Genomic DNA, 23,187 nt, shown 5'->3' with positions numbered 1-23,187 from the left:
TATTTACGTATTGTTTTGATATGGGGTATATTAAAAAAAGATAAATGAAGTTACTTTTATGTAGATATTGTATGAAATTAACAATTACTAACGCAGCGTACTACGTAGGCGAACAACACGCGAATGCGAAGCGAAGCGATGCGGCGCGGGGTGAATCAAATCAATCCTTTGATCCCTATAGAAGTGTCTTACGTGGGGGATTTCGTTGCAAACGCGAAAGCTGTAGGCCCGCCGCGCCGCTTCGCTTCGCAATTGCGAGTTGTTCGCTTACGTAAGACTTAGTGTAATAAACATATATTTACTCGAATGACCGAACTGCAATAATTCGCGAAATGAGGTGATCTTCAATTGACATAAATTTGTCAAAGTATATATTATGTATATCTTCAATGTATCTTTAGTAAAGCGCCATTAAAATACCTATTTAAAATCAAAATACGCATACGAAGAGAATATTTTAAATTAAACACGCTTAATAAATAAATATGTATAAATTTTATAAAACAAGAGGCACATATACGTTTTGATACTGTTAATCATTTCTTTTACCTATTTTTATTCTGAACCTTCCATTGACCGCGCTATTCTTATCACGACCAGCCGCATTCGTCACTTTCTAATAAGCTCGTAAGTAGAAGAATGTTTTATGTCTGTTATAAACAGCATCGTACCGGTACTGATGTTACGAGAAAAATACGAGACCTAATAGTTTGCAGCATCTTTACCCCGTTACAAACTTCCAAGTAATGCTATCTACTATTTGATTTATGGGCCATACTTGTATCTAGAGGAGCGAAAGGGGGGTCATCGCTGTTCAGGATGCAGTCATCTTAATTCCGAGCACTAGATAACGAAATAGGATAGGGTTACTAGTCAAACTACTTTCGCCTCGCCTTTTCTTCGATTTTAAGCATGGAATTACAATAAGATTAGAACAGTAACTTCAAGCAAAAAATGACATTGAAATACGCGTTTGCATGTTTTTAAAAGCCTTAATACGTTAAGTCTTTTGAAAACATGGACCCTAAGGCATAAAAGGCATACATTTTGAAAGATTTACTTCATCGAGATATAATTTTAGAGTTTATTATCAACCATCTTCTTACAAAACTGTATAGGTAATATATGTATTGAAATATTATATTGAACACCTATATTGTTTCTTTTTTCTCATTCTATTTGATATGATATTTTTATTTGCTGGCATTTGCAACTACGGCGTCAAATGCACTAGATTTGCATGAAAGGTTTTGAGTGCCAGTCACTTATTTAAAACTGAATTGATCCCGTAATATTTGCCTTTCGGGAGAGCATGGATTAACGCTCTTATTATTACTACTTTAGTAGTCTCATTTGGGTCGGGATATATGGGAAATTTACCTGTTAGCGCATCTGTTGTCGCTTAGCAGCTGGTTGAGAAAAGGGCCATATTTTTTAGTATAGCGATAAGATACTATCATCTGCTCTTTCTCCATCATCATGCTTATGTTTTTATAAGATGAGCATGAACTAAACGCAATAAGTTTGATACTGATAAAAGATTTAATATTTCTTTGACACAAAGGTCACAAAACCTATAATTTGATTTCGGTGAGCTCACAACCTAGTTTGGGTTGATTTTTGGCCGTACTGCCTGTAATCTACCACTAAACAGGGGATATTTATTTATTTAAGAAACAAACAGTCGTTTACAAACAAGTTTACAAATATTTCTTAAATTAAGACCTAAAAAAAACTATATATATGTTTTATATTGGAAATACACACGCTCAAACTAATGTAAGGTTACATTCGTAACAATTTTAAAAATAAACAATTGAACAACTATAACTCTTAATTTGTTCAAGACTAATTTATTACTTTCGCCGAGCAGCCGTAACTATTTTCAACACATGTGGGTCAATATTGTTGACAATGGTATTAATTTCATAACACACTACTAATTACCTTGCAACTGTGCAAATGTAGTTCAGAAACCCATTAACAACTAGATAGGTCATCAACCCTGTGGTGAGTAGGTATTCTTACGAGCGATCAAATTGCTATTATTATTTAGTAAAGTATCTCGTTAACCGTCCATTGAGAAGACTGAGAAGTTATAGTTTAGTGTGTAGTCAATCATTGTGGTGGCAACACGTTTTTCGTTAAACGCGCTTGCTGATTTCAAACTAAATGCCAGTTTCGAAATTGACGCGAGTCGTCGGTATAATGTTAAGATGTTTTACATATACTTCCTTATTTCTACAGTGATCTTTAACCTTACAGTGAACAACAGAGGTTATGTAATGTGTACTTAATATAGTGGAGTGATGAATACGTTGTGGTGTAGTGTACACAAGAATGATACGATGAAGCGAACAAAAAAGAGTGATACACTTAGTAAAATTAAACACAAATTGATAAAGAAACATAAATTAAGTACGTATTTCATTGTGTCTATGCATGGATATTCGTATAAAAAGCACGAATGCTTGTTCCTGATCTGATGGATGTTTTTTTGCTTAATAAATATCTTTGGCATAACGTTATTGCTAAAAACGCAAGAACGTGTGCCTATTACTTTGGTCGTACGAGTAGCCATTTTTCTGCTAGCTGAATGATTTCCTTGTGATTATAAAGCCTTCTTTATAGCATAATTGGTCAATGTTAACCAATCATTTCATACTTTACTGACATTATTTACATCTTAGTGTTAATTCCGCCTGTTTAAATCGTATTTAAACGGCAACGTGGTAGCAAAACGTGTTCGTCGCTACTCCCACACTGTCTTACAGTTTCAAGGCCGCAAACTTAATGAGCAAATTCGGTTATAAAAAATCCTGAGAGTCATCACAGCGAATATGGTTTTTTGATCTGACCGTTTTTGTGCTTGGGACAATACTGTCAATGCCATACACCTGGGAGCATTATTCAGCTCTTTAAAAAGAACCAACGATATGTATATTTTACGAAACTTTTTGTTTTGACATAATCATTTTGTAAGCAACTTATATTTTCTATTATTTCTCACATAAAGTTGCTAATATAAAATTCTCTGGAATAGATAGAGTGTTGGAGAATAACTACTCGCTAATGCCTTAATGCTTAGGTTCATGATGTTGATATATACAGTATCGGACAATATTCTATCATATTTTTTCAGGTACATTCGCATATTTATTTTGGTAATTTTTTAAAACGGCTCTAGCGATTTCAATGAAATTTACAATATAGGGGCGTATTAAAAGGACAATTCGATCAGACTAGGGTACATTTTTCAAATAATTAGTTTGGCCGAGTTTTCGCGGTAGCCTGATGGGTATTAAATTGTAATGATTCGATTTAATTTTCAAACCAGAGGCTAACGAGGGTGAAAAAGCGATCCAGCTAGGTTTTATTGTTGGTAAGATTCGCTTTTGTGTGTTTTCAAATTTTCAATATTTATAACATACATTAATTGGTGTGTGTGAAGTCCCCAATCCGCATTGTGCTAAACGTGGCTGCCTATGTTGCCAGTTGCCACGTGCATGCAGTGGGACGTAAGTATGTATAAATGATCGTGATGATGATACAATAATTGTTTACATTAAATACAGTCTAATTTCACGGATTTTTGAATAACAAAATAGGAATATGATAGATTTTTTGCCGCTATAGTAGAGGTATGTGTGAACAGATCGGATATATTATATATAATGGCGACCGTATAAACGTTCGTTTTACAGACTTATGCAATAAGCGCGTATTAAGAAACTTGTTACGATTTATGTCACCCACAAATTAAACTATGTATTTATTAAACATTGCCTTTAGCTTAAAGATGTCTAAACATAATTGGAAACAGAACATTTCATTATAACATAACTTACGTCTACTACTTTAAATCTCCAAACGTAATCCAAGATAATCTATTACTTAAACTCGTTCATAGCGTTAACGGGATAATCAAAATCCATTACGCGTACTTGCGCAAGAGCATCCCAGTCCCAGAGCGGCTTTCGAATTTTAAAAATCGGAATTTGATTTGACATTACTCGCAATGCATCTCACCCGCACATTATGTCCCCGAGCGGGATACACTGCGAGTAATGTTTAATCAAGAACAGATTTTTGAAGTTCGAGTACAGCTTTGGTCATCCGCCCACCTGCTAAATGTAAGGTGCCCGAAGCGCGATTGTTAATGCCTCCTCTGACATTGGTTTATCTCTAAATAGACGCGCAACATGATAATTATGAGTAACCGTAACGTTGAGATGACTGAGATTACTGCATGCTAATTAGAAGGGAGAATTAAAATATGCTCTTTCGTTTGTCGTTTTGATTTACAGGGGTTTGTTTACTATACAAGTCACTTCGGATCAATTTTTTTTTAAACACGATGTAATTTGCTAATACCGATGCAGACAACTTTAAATAAATGAACAAACGTAGGTTGTAGAAATCAAAAGAGCATACACGTATAAATAGCACTTCCTACCATGGATGTAACTAGAGACGGGAATAATATAGCTAATACAATCTAAATAAATAAAATAAATAAATAAATATAAGCTCAAGAAGGCTAATATACAAATACATAGAAAACACCCAAGACTCAGGAACAAATATGTGTGCTTATCACACAAATAAATGCCCTTACCGGGATTCGAACCCAGGACCATCGGCTTCATAGGCAGGGTCAACTACCCATGCACTAAGCCAGACCAGTCGTCAAAACTGTTATAAACAACATGCATATGGGTAACGTGTGCACTTTAAGTAGGTACTCGTATTTTTTGTTTCATCTAAATATTATAAAAAATGGAATTGAATCCCACGCTACCTAAGTATTCCGTATTAGGTGGATAGAAACGCAACTTCGAACGAATGGTTTAATAGCGCGTACGGATAGTGCGTATCAACTTCATACAAAATAGTTATACATTTCGTTTATCCAGCAGTGGCATTTATATGTAAATTTAAAGTAGCTCCGTTTGTTCTAGATGAGCACCGCTCGGCGGGCGGCAGCTGGGAGGAGCCAGTGAGCGCGGTGCGCAACGCGCCGCTCCGGCGCTCGCAGCGACTCAACTCCACCCTGGACTCCAGGTAATTTGTCTCTTAAAGCTAATTTGGACTGGTCTGTAAGCTGATTTAGAAGTGGCCTTAAAAAGATACATAATTTTATCCGAACTATTTATTATCAATGTACCTAAGTAGTTACTGGCGCCAACATCAACAGCGGTTGGTCCCCAGCATCATGATAGCCGGTGGACTGCCAAACCCCACGCACGCACCATCCCAGCCGATGTCAGACAGTTTTCGTGCCAGGGGACAAAATGTTACCTTAAAGACTATAAATATGCAGTATCGTGTAAAATGCGTAAAATGTAGTATGTATTAAGAACCGACTACTACAACGAGAGCCTCCTAGCTACCACAGCTTTTTCTTGGACAGCTCTTTGCAAGTGTTAACTGCCGTTTCTAATATCCTAACACAACAGTTTAACACGTACCTATTACATACTATTTGAACCTTGCCCCTCCGTTACTTCCACGAGATTTCTTGCGGAATTTTCTTTCAATTGAAACGCAGTCTAAGACGAATGGGGTAAGTTCGCCGTCGTATTGTTTCTGTGAATTTCTATTTCTAAGAGTTAATAATTATACTCCAGTTAAGAGAGGAAGCGTACTTGGAACTGTACTGCACTCGTAAACGTTTGCTTTATGGTGACTCCCATTACCGCTACATATCGTATTAGATGGTTGCCATGTGTAGGTACTTCCAATTATGCAAAGGAACAGGGGTAATCCTGGAGAAATAGTTTGTCATATTCCGACAAGTTGTATATGTCACTACTGGGAAGTCTAAATTCTAGGAACTAACAAATCTACTAGTAAATGTAACTTATACTAGGATACTAGCTCTTTTACTCATGTAAATATTACTGAACTGAACTTTAAACGCGACTGCGCATGTACTCCTTTAATTTTAATAGTTTACACGTGTTAACCGGTATCCATTTTATTGCTATTGAGGTCTAAACGAATCGAATGTGGTATGTCAGACGCAACTCGTATAATTTTATTGCATGTCGAATCAAATGTCACATGTGTCTCTTCGATTATAGCTCAATGCCACACGGCTCATATTTTATAACACAATGGGTTGATTGTTTTAATTTACGCTACTAATTCCACTATACATCTAATCAAGCCTTTATGCACAGGATACAACATAAACGTCATTATAAACTACTTACATTTATCTATCACAAATTACACAGTGCAGTGCTGTCCAAAGGTCGTATTGAGTACTCGAAACACTACAATTTCAGAACTAAGGAAGTAGTTACATAGGCTACGAGTAAGTATGATTGATGGCTATTCCAAAATTGAACCAATTCTCGTCTATTAAAGCCGAGGGACGGAACCGGAGCGCGCGTTTTACGTTGTTTGAATTCAGTAATTAAGCAAACAGTGGCTATATTGATGATGTTTCATTATTTTTTGACAAATTTGTCGCCCCCTCGAGTCCCTCGACGTTTTTATAGAACACGAGTGGGAAGCATATTGTTTCAAATGTCGATATCACTGTCATTTGACGTATCTGTTTGCAAGTATTTCATTTTAAAATACACAACAAGGCATGCGCAGCTGAATTACCCGCGGCAATACGCTACACTTTTCATAACCATTTGTTATGTTAATAAACCACTGTTTTGTTTGAAATCATATTATTGTTCATGTTCTCGTTCGTAAATTCATCAGCATGTTGACAGTTGGCATATGCGACTTCCTCCGCGGTGTGGTCCCGTCGCGCCGAACAATTAGCGGGGCTACAGGGCCAATTAACACGAATTTCCTGTGCCCCGCTTAAACTCCAGAGGGTAGCCGAGGGCACTGCCTCCGACAACGATCATTGCACGCTTTATATTTAAACAAGATGAGCGCGCAAGGCCTTTCCTGCTTACTGTTTACTAATGTTCATATGATCGCTATTATGTACGGTCCCCTATTTGATTAGCTAAAACAAAGTAAAGACAACTTTAAATATACATAGACATTGAATAACATGTATGACATTCATGCAGAATGCATAATCATGGTCATACGTATCGCGCAACAATAACAATTTAAAGTTTTAATTTGTTTTAGAATTTTATTATTGTTTGCTTGGCATTGAATCCCCTAGCGCTGAAGACACACCTAAATTCACACTTTGTGTTACAAAACCTATCATATCGCGCATAACTGCTAACATAAAGCAATCTACAGTCAACAGGCGTGACATTCTCCGAACAGATAAATATTAAAGAATCATGTCAAGGTCCAGGGCACGGTAATGCACAGACAGACATTAATTTGCATGTTACTGATAATGGTAGTATGCTATTCAACCCGACGCCACGAAGCATAATTATTCTGGCCCCTATTGTAGCGCACACTTATATTTTACATTAAATTAGTCGCTTTTTTTTTCATTGCCAGTGTACACTTCGAACTCATATCAAGACAAAGAGTGGGTAAACTTTAAATGCTCGTTTTGTATTTTAAATTAGTTTTAATTTTTCACTCTAAAGGTAATTTGCGTACATTATTCTGACAGGAAATATATACTAACTAGTGCTGTGTCTAAATTCTAAATAACGTGAATTATTATATTGGTTATTTATTATTCTCGTAGCTACCTAATGCTTATGGTATGTAAGTGCAGTTGAAAAGGCTTAACAACTTCCATTTTTTTAGCGTCTAGCAACTTTTTTACCGTTTTAAACTGTGGATAGTTTTGCAGCTAATGGTAGTTAAAGTTGATTAAGCAAGTTGTCATAAACATTATTTCCCAACTAATAAGAATATTAAGTGACTTATAAAGTATGACTGTGAAGTATATTTAAGATTTAATCAATTTGTCAGACAACCATACTAACAGCAATACAATAAACTGACCACGTGCATACTTTGTCTCGTATGTATGTATGTAAACACTTTATTGTACATAAGACAGATTACAAACACAATAAAAGAACAAAAGTATATACAATGTACAATAAGTCTCGTCACAATAAGTTTTATAAATTATGATATTTTTAAGCTAGGTTATAACTGTCTACAATAGTACATCTATACTGGTAATCAGATAAATGATCGAGAATAAAAACCTGCTCCAACTCTCTACTGGTCCATCCGTATACGGCAGCTAAATGAAACCTTAGCTAAAATAGAATAGCTGTTCTAACTAGAATCTATCGCGATTCGTTAGCAGTAATTGTTTTGGCATTGACTTGACTTTATTTTCACTAATTGGGATCAATGGCTAATAGTTTTAGTGATAGAACCGATACTATTTTTAATGAAATTGTAATGATGTTCAATTAACTGCCGATAGACAAGTAAATGTGATTAAAGTTTCGGAAGTTTTATTTAGTTCGTGCTAAAATTATGGAGTCATGATCAATTTATACAGTTTTTAATAAAGGTTATTTGTAAAAGAGCAGTTCATGAAATATCAGTTCCTTAAAAAATTAGATTTAAAGCAATCGCCAAAGTTTTTATGTCGAACAATATATATCTATATGTATAAAATATAAATCATTAAATTAAGAGTTATTCTCTTGTCGGTGGAGTATCTTCCAGCTTTCCCTATCCTGCGCCAGCTCTTTGACTTTTTGATACGACACTACCTCTACTTTTTCTTTCACTTGATCTAAAAAGCTGCGTCTGGGTTTTCTTCTACCCCGCTTCCTTCCTATCCGCCCCTCCTGGATAGTTTTAAAGAAGTAGTCGTGTCGTATTAAGTGTCCAATAATTTTTGCGCGTCTATTTGCAATAGTGTTCAGAATAGCTAGTGTGTAGAATAGAATAGCTAGTTAATGATGATGATGATGATTAAAATATAAATGTCAGTAAGAGTCGTAATTATCTAGATCTCGCTGTGTTTATATAAATATGAGGATGACTTCATACAAGTCGCGGCACATACTTAATTCACATCTTGCACGTAGGTACACAGGTCGCTGGAGATAAACCGATGATACGGCAGCCAGACTGAGCGACGGCTGCCTTTCCTCCCATGTTTATATTCACACGAGCTACTTACAAATTAATATACATGTATGTTTACATTCTTTACCTAGTTTTAGTAGTTAAGAATGCTTATAGTTTCGTTATTAAAGCCCACAAAACAAAATAACAGAAAACCTGTCATGTTTTATTGAGTATTTGATCACTGCAGTTGGCCCGTGTGCTGGGAAAATGAGGCATTGTTTGATATTTCTACAGTTATTTCGCATTCGCTGTCCCTCGCGCCACCTGAGAATCCTAGATACGATACGGATTGAGAACGTTGACATGTGTACATATTACTTGAACCTGCTATTTTTTGGACCTGGCCAGCTAACACCAAAAAAAAATTAATTGAATTTGATGATGTTGAGGCAGGCACTTTCACACTAATCTGCACATCCAGTAAGATAGAGGGAACGGTTTTTTTAGACATAAAAGGCTAAAGTAACATATGTAATGCCTTAGCATAAGCGAAGCGTAGCTTAGCGAAGAACTGATCTATTTATTCATCAGCATTCTTGTATTGGACTTAAGCCTGACATCTACCGTGGATTTTTTGGTTGCCTTAGTAACAGAGGCGCAAGAAACACCAAACACCTGCATAAGAAAAACAATTTGACGCTAGCACAGTTTATTATAATCGCCATACAGATTAATAATAGAATATAATTGCTAATTACTCAGGCAGCTAAGCAATCCACGGACACGGTTTCTATTGTAGACTAATACTTACGTACGCAGATTGAAAAGACTAGTCCTGGGGCCCGTTTCTCAAAAGCTTGTAGCATGTAATACAAGTAGAAGTCCCTTTCTTACAAAAGCTGTCAAAATGTGACATCCGCTTGTATTACAAGTTACAAGCGTTTAAGAAACGGGCCCCAGGTAACAAATCCTTAAAACTGATCACGAATTTTACTTAAGGCATTTAGATATTTTAAATGACATTTAATGCAGGAAATTTCGTCGTCAAGGTATTTTTATGTTCAGTTCATAGTTTTATGTACTTTTTCCAGACTCATAACAACCTTTATACCGTAATACATTAAACATAATGCTATATCTTTGTTATTATACGCAGCATCTACTTTGTCAGTTTGTCACAGCTCCGGTAGGAGTCGTTGTTTAGTACCTATAGGTATTTGTCGAAACTAATTGCTCTATTGTCATTTTATTATTATTGACCGATTGTTCGAGAGTCGATTGCTTGGCTTCAACAATGACACCGCAGATCTCATCTGCCATTAATGCAATGCTTTACGATATTTAAATACATACCAGGTGACTATTTGACTTATAATGCCAGATCGTGAAACGCTGACCATATTGAAATATGTAGGAATGTCACCGGTAAACTCTCAAATGATGCTAAAGTTAATGTTATATTATAAATAAGTAGGTACTTAATCGTTATAGTGAACATGGTTACGAGCTTCTGTTTCCGCTCTCGGCCTGACAATGTCGGGCCATATATCACATTATGTGATAACCTATCAATTCATGAGTAAAGATTTCAATGACAGTTAATAATTAACACGAATTGACGCCCAGTCTTATATTTCTTACATGGAGATTAGTACCTACCAAAGAGAATATTAGATAGTATAGAGGGAGGATAATGTCATAGTAAATTTTGTAGTCACCGTAAATTTACTGCCGTCTATCGACACACGATTAAAACTGAAAATGAAAATGTATAAAAATATCAAAAAAATTATATATATATATATGGATAAATGTTTTTTTTTTTATAGAACGCCATATGACTTTAACCCATGTTCTTTCACTGATATGTGTTAAAATTGTTAAATATCAAACGGTGTCGTCAGCGCCATCTAGCCGAGTATAGGCCAAAGGTGTGGCGCCATCTATTCGAGAATGACGTTTTCTTGATTTCCGATACACGTTTTTCCTGAGACTATTCATTTTATACGGAGTTGCGTATGTCTTTTTGGTACCTACTAACTAGGTACGGACCTAGCATGCAATTTACGGGCTGAGTAAACAGTAAACGAGGATATTGATACATTTGGTACAATGCCAAACATTAGCTCAGTTGAGTTTCAAAACAGAGCTAGGATAATGTGTTATTGAATTATCATTTTCGTTCTGACGCATTCTCATCGCACGCATTCGCATTTCTGCGCAATCTGGCATTTGCGAGAGCGTAGGTTATTGTGTCTGTGCCTATAAAAAAACTTGCACGGTTCCTGTATCTACTAAACAGGTAGCACATCGGCAACCAGTATTACACAGGATGAAATGGAAGATGTTCTCGTATGCAGGGCGTAACAATATATCTGTTTAAGGGCGTATTCAGTATAGCGTGTTCAGATTAGGAAATACATAGGTAGAAGAAATTTTTTTTTGCACGAACAATTTTTGACCTTTGTATGGAGGGTTGGCCGACGACGACCTGCCCCATAGAAAAAAAATTGCGCCCAAGAAAAAGTTCCGAAATTTTTTCAAGTGGAAATTTCGCTATTTTGGAAACTTACTGGCGGTACTCAGTATTTTTTTATTTGTTCATATCGGAACTAATTTTCTTTCGTATTTCATCCTGTATACTACTAAGCACTTCACCGATTACTATACCGGTCTGTGTGTAGCAAGCATTAAGAAATGCGAAAGGCATTAAACCTTAATAGGGATCAGGGTCTCCGAGCGACTAATACTATTACCACGAACAACGCCGAGTCACTGATCCATCTGCAGTTTCTATTCGTAGTTTCACCGATTATTGTGGCGTATAACGTTTCCTCCCGTATAATTAAATGACTTCCGTGTATATTTAATTGCTTAGATCCTATTAATTAAACGCCAATAAATGTAAATGTAATGGCCGTTAAACATATCTTGATTGCTTATTGATGTTTCTTTTTCATAAACATGAAACTGGATAGGATAATTTGAAGATAAAAGTTTGTTGTTTAGCTAAATGACAAGTTTAATAAAATAAAAATGACATACCTTTAGGTACCTAATATATGTACATTCACACGAGTTTGTTTACTATCACGTACATATCTCGCTTTGTCTAGTAACAGTAGTAACGTTAAATCAAAACGGGTCGTATAAAAATTTTCAAATCAAAGAGTCCAATGATCATAATCGTGTAAATGCAATCCATGTTAGGCTTTATTTTATAGGACAGATCTGATAGACTACATTTATAAGCCTACCTCTAGCATGTTTGCCTAACACAGATTAGGAGCATAATAAATGTATAGGTCATTAAATTAAAATAGCAATTTTGCCTACAGGAGCAGCGGTCAACTACGCAACACCCTCAGCCGGGCCCGCGAGCTATGCGAGCGCTGGCGCAGCGGCGGCGCCACGCCCGCGCCCCCCGCGCCGCCGCCCGAAGACGAGGGCGGGGGGCGCCTGGCACGCTGGTTCAGCGTCAGGAGAGGCTCGACACACCAGTATGACATGCACACACATGAGAGCGACAAGATGCCGAATCTGCCAGAGGTAACTAAACAAACACAACCTATATTGTAAACCTTCAGTTGTGGGGGGCGTATAACGCGCTGCTGCAACATCGTCAGGACTCGTTTATACTGCATGGGCCTGCTGGGGTATTTTCCGTCTTCCACAGGCGACGACATATTACTTATTTCTAAATGCATGGCATGGCAAGGCTACATAACTACTCGTAGGTACTTGCAAACTAAAGAAATTACAATTTAGGATTGCCGGCTACGATACTATTGTAAAAACATTCTAAATAGAAATATCGCATTTAAGCCGTAAGAAATTTAGCAGTCTCCCCCTATTCAAGTATTCACATAATGTTCATGTCTCCGATTAAGTACTCGTTAGTCCTCGGCAAAAACTCAGTTATTTTATTTTACTCAAAAAGAACTGGTCCTTAACTGTAAAATTTGCAAAAACAAAAGGTTGAAAAAATTAAGACTGATATTTAAGTTTGCCACACTGCTAACTTATCAACGCGTTTCTCATATTGTGACATCATTGGATTGGTTGGAGGCCATGATTGCCAAAATATTAACTTTTTGCGCGTTTTGTTAGCGAATCAACAAATCTCTAGAAATAAAACTGATGTTTTTGTTATTTTTTTTTCCTAAATCTGCGAATTCGGTCAAAAATATACTCTTAAAAGCAAATTAATCACCCGAGGGATAGTAGCAGTGAAAATAAACAGGTAAATTTCCACTGCTTTAGCGAAGTTCAAACTTCAAAGGAATGGGCAATACGATTTGGCGCGGTGATTCAGTATTCAACGGAATTGAAGAAACGGTGCGGTCAGGTGTTAGTCATGGCTTGGGCTTACAAATATGGGCCTTAAATTATTATTTATTCCGTTGTTTATTAGACTTAATAGTTTTTTATATCGATAAGTACCTTAGATAATATTAATTATAATAACTATCTGGTTCTACGAGCAGGTGATCAAAAACCAATTGTTGGCTTGTATGTTCCGCACCTTTACGGGCCTGATTTAGTTAAATTATGTTTTATCCCTTTCTTACAAATACAAAAATCAAAACGACAGATAAAGACAAACGATTCATAGCTAATTCAGGCCAGTAACGCGTTTATGCATAACGCCATTATAAGTTATAACACTTATAACACAAGCTTTCAATCACATGTCTCAAATCCTTCATTATTTGCTTTCACCGCGACCGTAATACAGATTACAGAGTCACCGACGTGCAATGTTGTTATTGTTATTAAGATTGTTTGTTTACGTCCAGGCACGCTGACACATGACACGTAACACAACGGAAGGAATTAACGAGAATCTTCTTCCGAAATTACCTACATATTTTGTTCCAATTTTTGTAATGAGGACTTTTGTTGTAACCGCAATATGAATAACCATTGACGCACTTACTGTTCATGAAATTAAAAAAATATTTAATTATAATTACTATTTAATGCAATTCAAGTTTAAACATGATGACATTGATGACAGTGGATTTAAAATTTAAAGTAGAACAGCACTGCCGCATGTTAGTCACCAAAAGCCACAATATTTTTATTTTTCTTAACGGAACTTCTGAACTGTTATTCCGTTGGTTTGAAGTGATGCCCATTGCGGTGGGATGTTGGTCATTTTAGGTAACAAATCGTGGAAATTTTGACGTTTGTCAAAGTTCCTGTTTTTTGTAAAGTGGCCAGCTGTTGTTCCTTAATATACATAGGTCACACGTAATGTGAAGTTTTCATTTCTTAATGACACGGCATAGGTAAATCATGCATTTTTTTCCCAATATGGATGAAAACATTTTAATCTTATTGGTATTTGGTGTCAGCGGTGTATGCTTTATGGGTTAATACAATACACGAATTGCCCCTTGGAAAGCCCCTTTGCAATATTTTATTAAGTTAACTACAAGTAAGTACATCATAGTTTAAATGTAACTCATAAGTCATCATAATTCACTAAATAAATAGTAGGTTACTCCATCTATCACTCGCAGGACTTACGTCATACGTCATGATGAATAAAATAAACCCATTCACAAACGAGCCTTGTTAGCCTAACGTCCCCATTCATAATTCTAGGCTAGGGATACTAATGAACTAGGTCTCCATCCAATTATTATACTGCACATTCAAGCAAAGAACACAACGCACCAACACACCGCAAACAGGCCATTGACTCGCACCGCACCGACAATTTCTGGAATTAAAGGACTCTGCTCATTTGTCACAGACCATAACATTACTACATGTATATCAAATTAATACGAGGAAGGATATATGTACATGATTCACATTTATATTATAGAATGATTCACGCGGTCATTGGGCATTCTTTCAACGAGCGCAGTAACGAACCAGTCGCACGGCCGGTCATGTCGATCCTAGTTTGCTATGAACAAATAATAAGAAAAACACGGTGATACAATCATGTGCGGGTGTACAGTGCCTCAACGGAGATCCATGTATACGATTGTAATATCTCAGTTTGCTCTAAGTGTCATTACGTGAATAACGTGCTATTCGTAAATGTCAAAAGTAAATTTTAAATCGTGTGCCCTGCTCGGTTTCTCGCCGATCTAACCATGTTCTGTGTGAAGCTTCGTAGTGATAAGGCCGAGTATTGCATGGCCGAGTATGACGTGAGTGTGGTGGAGGATGTTACTTTTGACGTTTACGTGCAAATGTGTTTTCCTGTCGCTTCTCTGTCTGGTTTAGTTCACGTGACGGATAAGATATTGCCTGGTGTGGTTTCTACGCAACTGGCTAATCTTTTATTTCCACGAGAGATGTGTTGGGCTACGCTAGGACTCCACCAATCACTTAGAACATAAATTTGACAGTTCCGAACAACTGACAGGCCGATATCATCCGGCGGACTGGTAATCAGTGGGCCCCTTTACCTTTAGAGAAACAGTTTTATGGGTTATCCTTTATCTCACGTATCGTATCGTATAGCTACCGCGCATCTCTGGTGGAAAAACAGCTTAACACGTTTGTTTAGCAAACACAGTGCACATGCGGATGGTATCTTAGTTGCATGTTGCATAGCGCAGTAATTGATGCAATTATGCAGCTATTGTGTGTGCAGCGGTGACCTAAGCCTTAGTCGCATGACTTAAGCGCTGATACCGTAATATTCACTTAACCGACACTTCATTAAGTTGCATGAGTTGTCTCTTTATGGTCATGGAAGTTCGCTGTTTATGTTTATTCGCTTGCGTGCTTGCTTATTTAATAATCATTTTAAACACCTATACCCACGCTTATAATTATATTCTTGATAATAGCGAGTTAAAATGACTATTAAAAAGGAACCAAAACGCATTTACTAAGAATAGCCCAGGGCGACACGCCGCAGTCGGTATCCCACGTTAGGTTCTACATCTCAGATGGTGATGAGTTACGAAGAGTAATTATTTATTAATAATTCTCAACTGTGGTCACGAATTATCCGTCTTCCAGTAAGAAACATACTTATGCTCTGATATAAAGAAACCCTTATATGTGCTAACTTTATGTATTAAGTAAAAGTAAGTATATACATATTTACAAAGCAGGTAGGTGTATATAAATCAGCATGACAGCGTAACTGCAACCGCAAACCGCCAGCAACAATAACCTCTACGCCTTTGTCACAACTCTATTCAGATACTTGCATTGCAGTAAAAATTCTGATCCCATGTCACCATAACGTGTCAAATACCTCATTACCTCAACACAAAAGCGTTTAACCCTTCAAGTGGCATACATAAGAGTTGTTGGAATTGGTGTTTGTCACCCGAAGGAATAGCTTTACCACAACCACAACCTGCTGGCTTAGCACAGGAGCGCCGCGACAGTATCAGCCCGTGAGATACCTATGTTAGCCGGTTTCTTCTAACTACATATGTATAATTATTAATTGTAGAGGGACGGGTAGTCAAATCTCGCGGGCGAGATACTGTCGCGGCGCTCCTATGCTAAGCCTGCTGAACAAGCATATACTCTACAGTAATCATAACAACAACTTTTTTTTTTCAGCTTGAAGAGGATCTCTTCTCATGCGGCGGTGAGGTGCGCGGCGGGCGTGTGGCGCCACCCTCGCTCGCGCCGCCGCCGGACGCGCTGACGGCCGTGCAGCTGCGCCGGCGGCACGTCATCGCCGCCGTCATACACAGCGAGAATTCGTACGTCGCGACGCTGCAGCGGCTCGTCAACGTAAGTTTTATACTGCTGACGCCACACACACACAATGCAGTAGGTATGCAGTCACCGGTCGTAAAATATCAATATCATCCACGTAGTCACAGTTCTATACTACGCTTTTATGGGCTGACCGTCGTATTCGCTAATCGGCTCGACAGCGGTTTGCTAAGCAGATGATGCCTTTTTCTTATCAAGCAGAAAGGATGCTTATACAATGCGATTGTTCAATCTAAACGGCTATATCGTTGCAAACTCTTGATGTTCGAAATGTCCATCATGTACAACTTGGTAAGCCATGTTCTAAGCTAGTCCCGACTCCCAATTGTTGATAAATTAATTAAGTGAATTGTATGCCTAACCCTTTACCAGGCTGAGGGAGATATATTTACCACATACGGCACTTCAAACTTGTGTTCTATATTCAGTGAGTTAGGACATCCGAGTGACATTTTTGAACTGCCAGCCTGGTAAAGGGCTAACCGCAGTTGTCATCTTATTTATAGCTTGGTAGAGTGGCATATTTCGAATTTTTTCCTTTCAAACTTCGAATTTGTTACTCAGTGAATCTACCAGTAAATAAAAACCAGTGCAATTTGTTTTTATCTTTTCTAGACGCGTTTGTTTGATAGCAGTTTAAAACTTATTGGATCATTTTCAAAATAAGCATTTTTCATAGAAGGTGGTCTCCATTGACCAGTGACAATTAATAAGAAAGCCGCTAGGAATCTCATATGACTACCTTGTCACAATGACAATAGTCTAGTTCACTCGTTCAGCAATAATCTTGAAGATCTATATGAAGTTGCCAGGGAATATAGACAACGGGAACACATTTCATTCCCTAACATATCATATCATAAACTAAAAGTATTTGGCTTGAGGAATGACAGCTTAATATGCGCTGGTTTGTTATCAAATCTGATTACACGGACCAACCCTTGGCTCTACGCCAAAGGCGATGTTTAAACTTAAAGACTTTTACCGCTCTGTGGTTTCATGTGGTTACATTACATTACATAACATTCGGCAAGCCAACTTTTTAGGTGTATTTTTAAGTTTATTTAAAGTCATGAAATAAAACTATGAAAACGGATTATAATATAATAATAATATAGATAGAGTTCGAAACGTCGGGATGAATTATAAATTCAATATACGCGATATAATCCGTTTTCATAGTTTTATTTCATGAGTAACTATCGCGGTAACCGAAGACAATTTTATTTAAAGTCATTTTAAAAACATCTGTAACTTTTTAAAGTCGCAAATTTTATAGGAACACAATTTGTTTAACACTTTCAGTGCCAAGCGCCCCATTTCCAATACAAAATGAATATACCTAGCGTGTTCTCAAATATATTTGACAGTATATGTTATAACATTATTTAAATGTGCATATGCATAGACGTTGTCGTGAGCACTCAAAACGACCCCGCCTTACATTCTAGTAATGTTTATTCGTTTTTGTGACCACTAAGTATGTGTAAGTAGGTATACTATGACATTTACGATTGTGCAATTCTTACTCGTGCAAATTTCAATTAGGTATTTCTTAATAGACAAAAATTTCATTACATCTAACGCTACTCCATGGCAAAGTCGATTTCTTAAAACATATTGCGAATATTTATACCCACATGTAACGAATACGGAGGTTAAACAATTAAGTTCGCAATATTTATCTCGCACAAATGATCTGTAATTAGCCTTACACGACCGTTTCAAATATTTGTTTTACGCAACACCGTCGGACCGTCAACCGGCTAACACAAGCCACTGTTCGTAAACTGGTTTCTAGATACACATCTTCGATGCCAACGTCTGAATAACACACGCTGACATTTCTCATGACTCCGGAGAAATTCGTGATCGGGAAGGAAGTATGTTAAAATGATATCATAATTGTTTGTTCGCATAACTCGTATAGGTTATTACGCAATCGGACACCTCGCGACTTTTATTTTCGCTCAGTACGGAGGTGTGACATGACATGGCGGTTAATTAAATCGTAAGCTGACAGTTGCAAAACTATGACTTGCAGCTACTTTAGGTAACGAGATTAGTCGCTCGGGAAGTAACTTGCTGTCTTTCTTCATCCTATAAAAGTTGATTGAAAACAGCTACTGAATTTCTCTTTGAATTACGCAATATGCCAGTTGTTTAAAAGACCGTTGCGATACTTATGGGGTGAAAGAGAAATATTTTAACTCATGACATTCTCTTTAAGCATTTCTTCTTTTTATTTCATTATGAAACTAGTAATTACTTGTTTTCACCCCTTTTTAACTAAAGTTTGACCGGTTCTAAAAACGACCTATTGTTTTTGAGCTAGGTTTTCATGTCAACATACATTTTTTCAACACTAGTTAAAATAAGTTTTTTAAAATTTCCTTTCTTTGTTCTAGCATGCACCTTATGAATTTTCATTATCCTTAAGACCAACAGCCGTAGCTTATTAGTTGTCAAAAATCTCAACATATGCAAATTCGGAAACCTGTCTGGCCCACTTTTGTTATTGTTTCGCCCACAATTCACATGTTATAGAGATTTGCATATTAGGAAGTGGGGCAGGTTTGAATAGGCAGTATTTGCAAACGCGAGGTCACTGTTTTAAACGCGCGCCGCCATTTTAATGTGACATTAACTATTGCAACTGTGAACACCATTTATTGTTTGCATCCATAAATACAAACTGCCCACGGCGTCTGCGAGCGTTCAGAAAAAGATTAGCCGCCTTTGTAACACTGTATTTATGATTCGTCGCTGCATAACCGATTATAAACCGCTTTCTTCAATACCTATATTATCTAATAAATTTATAATGCTTATCTGTTTGTGCTTACGCAACTAAGTAATATTAAGTACATGGGTATTTGCAATTCATGCATTTTAATGTCGCGAAAATTGGATCGTACTTGTGCAAAATTATTCGCGAGCTTTTCTAAACCCAATAATCTAGTTTTAATAATGACATTCATCACTTAATATGAAAGAAAACTAAACGATACCTGGAAGAAAGCAAATCAGGCCTTTTGCTTAGCAGTAATGAAAAAAATATTTGCGGAAAATAAGCAATAGTATTATCAGATGAGACCACGAGCAAAAAAAAATTACCGTCTAATAGCTTTACAAATATATTTGTAGATCTATTACATTGTTGCAATTACTTTTGGCGCATTGTTCTATCCGATGCTATCGCTGGTGACTGTACCACACAAATGTCAGAGAAAAGAATATTTCTTACAAAACAACGATTTCAATAGTAAAAGCGAGGTCGCAATCCCATATCTTTAAGATTTACGACTGTTTTATAGTTGTATAAAGCAGGTGTATCCTTGGTGGTATAGCATTATAGCTTTACATGCATTCATTATGACACGTTATATTTAATATCGTCACCTGACAATTTTGCATATGGCTAAAAAGACATTATTACAAGGCCAGGTGTTAAACGTTTGTATGTAATATTATACTAAATTATATTATAATCAATTTAGTATTAGCATAAATAAGAAGTTATTAGCATACAGGCGGCGGTATATTTTATTAACTTACCCAATTTGAACGATATCTCGACGATTGTTAGTTATATCGTTCAAGACATATTTATGTTATAGATTATAAGTATAAACTGTAGAACACACTATGTGTGCACGCATTATGTGACTTCTTTCGTTGTCGGTGATATAGCAAAAATGTAACATGTGACAAATATTGTTTTAATGTAATTCCAATCTGTACCTCATGTAAAAATAAATGTAACGACTTGGTTAATTCCAATCGCGTAAGCTCTTGTAATAATTTCCAATGTAATAATAGATTGTTAGTTAGTATACATCAACGGATTTAACATCGAAGCAAGCAACCTGCTGAATTTTACATTGAAGCACTTTGGCAGCAGAGTGAAACTAGAGTATTGATCCAAGTTCTGAGTTAACGCTAGGCCTCCGAAACTGCAATAAAACTTTTAAATTGCGAGCTAGATACCAGACCTCGAAATTTATTGGCAGTTTGATAGTGGAATCGTTCTGAAGCTCTGTGGTGTATTGTATACGTGATTACGTTTATAACAAATTAAACTTTATATCAGCGTTTGAAGATGTATTTTTGGTTTACACAAACTCAAGGCATCGATCAAGTATTTGCACTCGACAGCCTCACTCATAATGAGGTGTATTTCGAGAAATGACGTTCTGTGATCCGAGACGTTTTTTTAAATGTGTCAATCACGTCACGCGACTAAGTACAAGGTAACACTAACAACTTACGTTTGCATATTACCAGTCTGGTTTTATGTTGCCTTACTAGTTAGACAAGATTAACTAATAAGCTCTATGTTTTTTTGCGACAGCATAACGTATTTTTTTTTACGGATAATGTAAATAAAATTTAAGATGCTAGAACAAAATACCTAAATAAAGAGCTGAATAAAGACTAACTTCTAAACCAACTCTCGTGGGTTGGCTGGCCTGACAAGTACATCTTAATTATACGACCTCAGCTGGACTTTTATTTCCGGGTTTAAAAAATTGCTCCTGTCACTATCCATGTCTGGCTCTCAAACTATTTCCGTTTATCCGCTGTTACGTAGATAAATGACAGTCGTTAAAACACTACAGCATCTGTTGATGACTTATGACTCGAAAATGTACACAAACAGAAAGGCTTACAAGCTCTAATTTACTCCTTTTGAGATATTAACATTTTTGCCGAAGTTAATGTTGTTTAGATATCCTATTTTGTTCCCAGGACTACAAGAAGCCCCTAGAAGAAAGTAGCCCTGCAATATTAAACGCGTCGAAAATCCAGACGCTATTCCACCGGCTGCCCGACATACTGCAATGCCACCTGCACTTCCGTACAGCACTCGCGGACTGCGCGCGGACGTGGGACCGCGATGAAAAAATAGGTATGTTAAGACCTGCGATCTTTAGAGAGGCGTAACACCACTGACCACGGTCACATGATCTGTACGTCAATTGAAGACCAAAATCTTACCAGTTGGGCACGTCCTCATAGACTTAAGACTCACAGACAGTGGTTTACTATATCTAATATCCATATTCCAAACTAAACTATTGGCATGCTACTACACCTGTAAATGTTCTACTCGTTGTGTGTCGCAAAGTGTGAAAACGGTGGCTAATGTATATACGAGAGAGAAACACTAGGCTTATTTGCAAGCGACGTAGTATTAATAATAATATTAAGTCGGACCACCGGTAGTTGTTTGCTGAGACGAGTTAGTTCGAAATATCTTATGTAATTTACAGTAAGTAGTTACATTCCTTAAGCTAAGAGGACACGGTTTGGTTTGTAGCAGACTACTTTTTAGGGTTCCGTACCCAAAGGGTAAAAACGGGACCCTATTACTAAGACTCCGCTGTCCGTCTGTCCGTCCGTCTGTCCGTCTGTCTGTCTGTCTGTCTGTCACCAGGCTGTATCTCATGAACCGTTATCACGGTAGCTATCGCTAGACAGTTGAAATTTTCACAGATGATGTATTTCTGTTGCCGCTATAACAACCAATACTAAAAACAGAATAATATAAATATTTAAATGGGGCTCCCATACAACGAACGTGATTTTTTTGCTGTTTTTTTTCCGTAATGGTACGGAACCCTTCGTGCGCGAGTCCGACTCGCACTTGGCCGGTTTTTTAGTTCAGCCGTCAATTGGCCCGTTAAAGAGTCGACGACAACGTCGATGGTACTTACCAAGTATTTGAATCCTACGTATTTTGTATGTATTCCTTAAGAGGAAAGGGTACGGCCGTTTCTCCATACAAACGTAGTCTCCATTTTCCTCTCTGGACGTTATGGATTTTTTTTACATAATTGGATGTAAATTAACCCTACGTTTGACTTTTTTTGATTTTGGTAAAAACTAGGAGCGAAAAAAAGATTTAATACAAATTTGTAAATGCTCTTAACTTTTATATTAAATAAAAATTCGAAAAAAATCAGACGTAGGGGCATAGCCGTGGTTGATATACAACGAATTGTGTCAAAATATTTTCAATAATGTTAACATCCAGAGAGGAAAATGAGGACTACGTTTGTATGAAAAAGCGATTTCGCGCGGGTCTTTACTTTCGTCTTAATACGATACGATAGCCATTTCGCTACTATCTGCTTCTGCTCGTTCTTCTGTTTACTATAAATCATTTTCGAACTTCCTTGTTGATTTTATTACTAATTTTAATTTTGTTTATATGTTCCTTAAGATGATAATATAACACACGTCTTTGAAAATGTTAAGTGTATTTGTATCCTACCAACGAAGCTCACAAAAATAATATTTATGTTTCACTTAACACAATATTGCGAGAGTTTGTGTAAAGATTAGTGGCTGATTGTACAAGGTCGTGCTCAAGACCTTGGATTACCGTCACTCGGCTCAAGTGTCAAAAACCTTGCTGACATTAAACGTAAGATTAAAACTGGTGACCACCCATTTGGCAATCGGTTTAGCACCTGCGTAGCGAATAATTGCGGATTAATATCTACTTAAATGAGCTTACTG

At 36.9% G+C, this 23,187-nt stretch overlaps 1 protein-coding gene across 1 annotated transcript in view; it reads left to right on the top strand.

The window, feature by feature from the left end:
* LOC134746099 (rho guanine nucleotide exchange factor 10) overlaps window positions 1–23,187 on the top strand; it is a 38,789-nt gene that overhangs the window by 3,473 nt on the left and 12,129 nt on the right. The window contains exons 2-5 of the mRNA XM_063680351.1: window positions 4,962–5,064; window positions 12,282–12,492; window positions 16,498–16,674; window positions 21,412–21,571. Coding sequence (XP_063536421.1) covers window positions 4,962–5,064; window positions 12,282–12,492; window positions 16,498–16,674; window positions 21,412–21,571 — 651 coding nt within the window. The remainder of the gene's footprint in view (window positions 1–4,961; window positions 5,065–12,281; window positions 12,493–16,497; window positions 16,675–21,411; window positions 21,572–23,187) is intronic.

This window comes from Cydia strobilella, chromosome 12, assembly GCF_947568885.1.
Source record: "Cydia strobilella chromosome 12, ilCydStro3.1, whole genome shotgun sequence".
NCBI classification, from domain to species: domain Eukaryota; kingdom Metazoa; phylum Arthropoda; class Insecta; order Lepidoptera; family Tortricidae; genus Cydia; species Cydia strobilella.
This window is presented reverse-complemented; position numbering and strand designations above follow the sequence as displayed.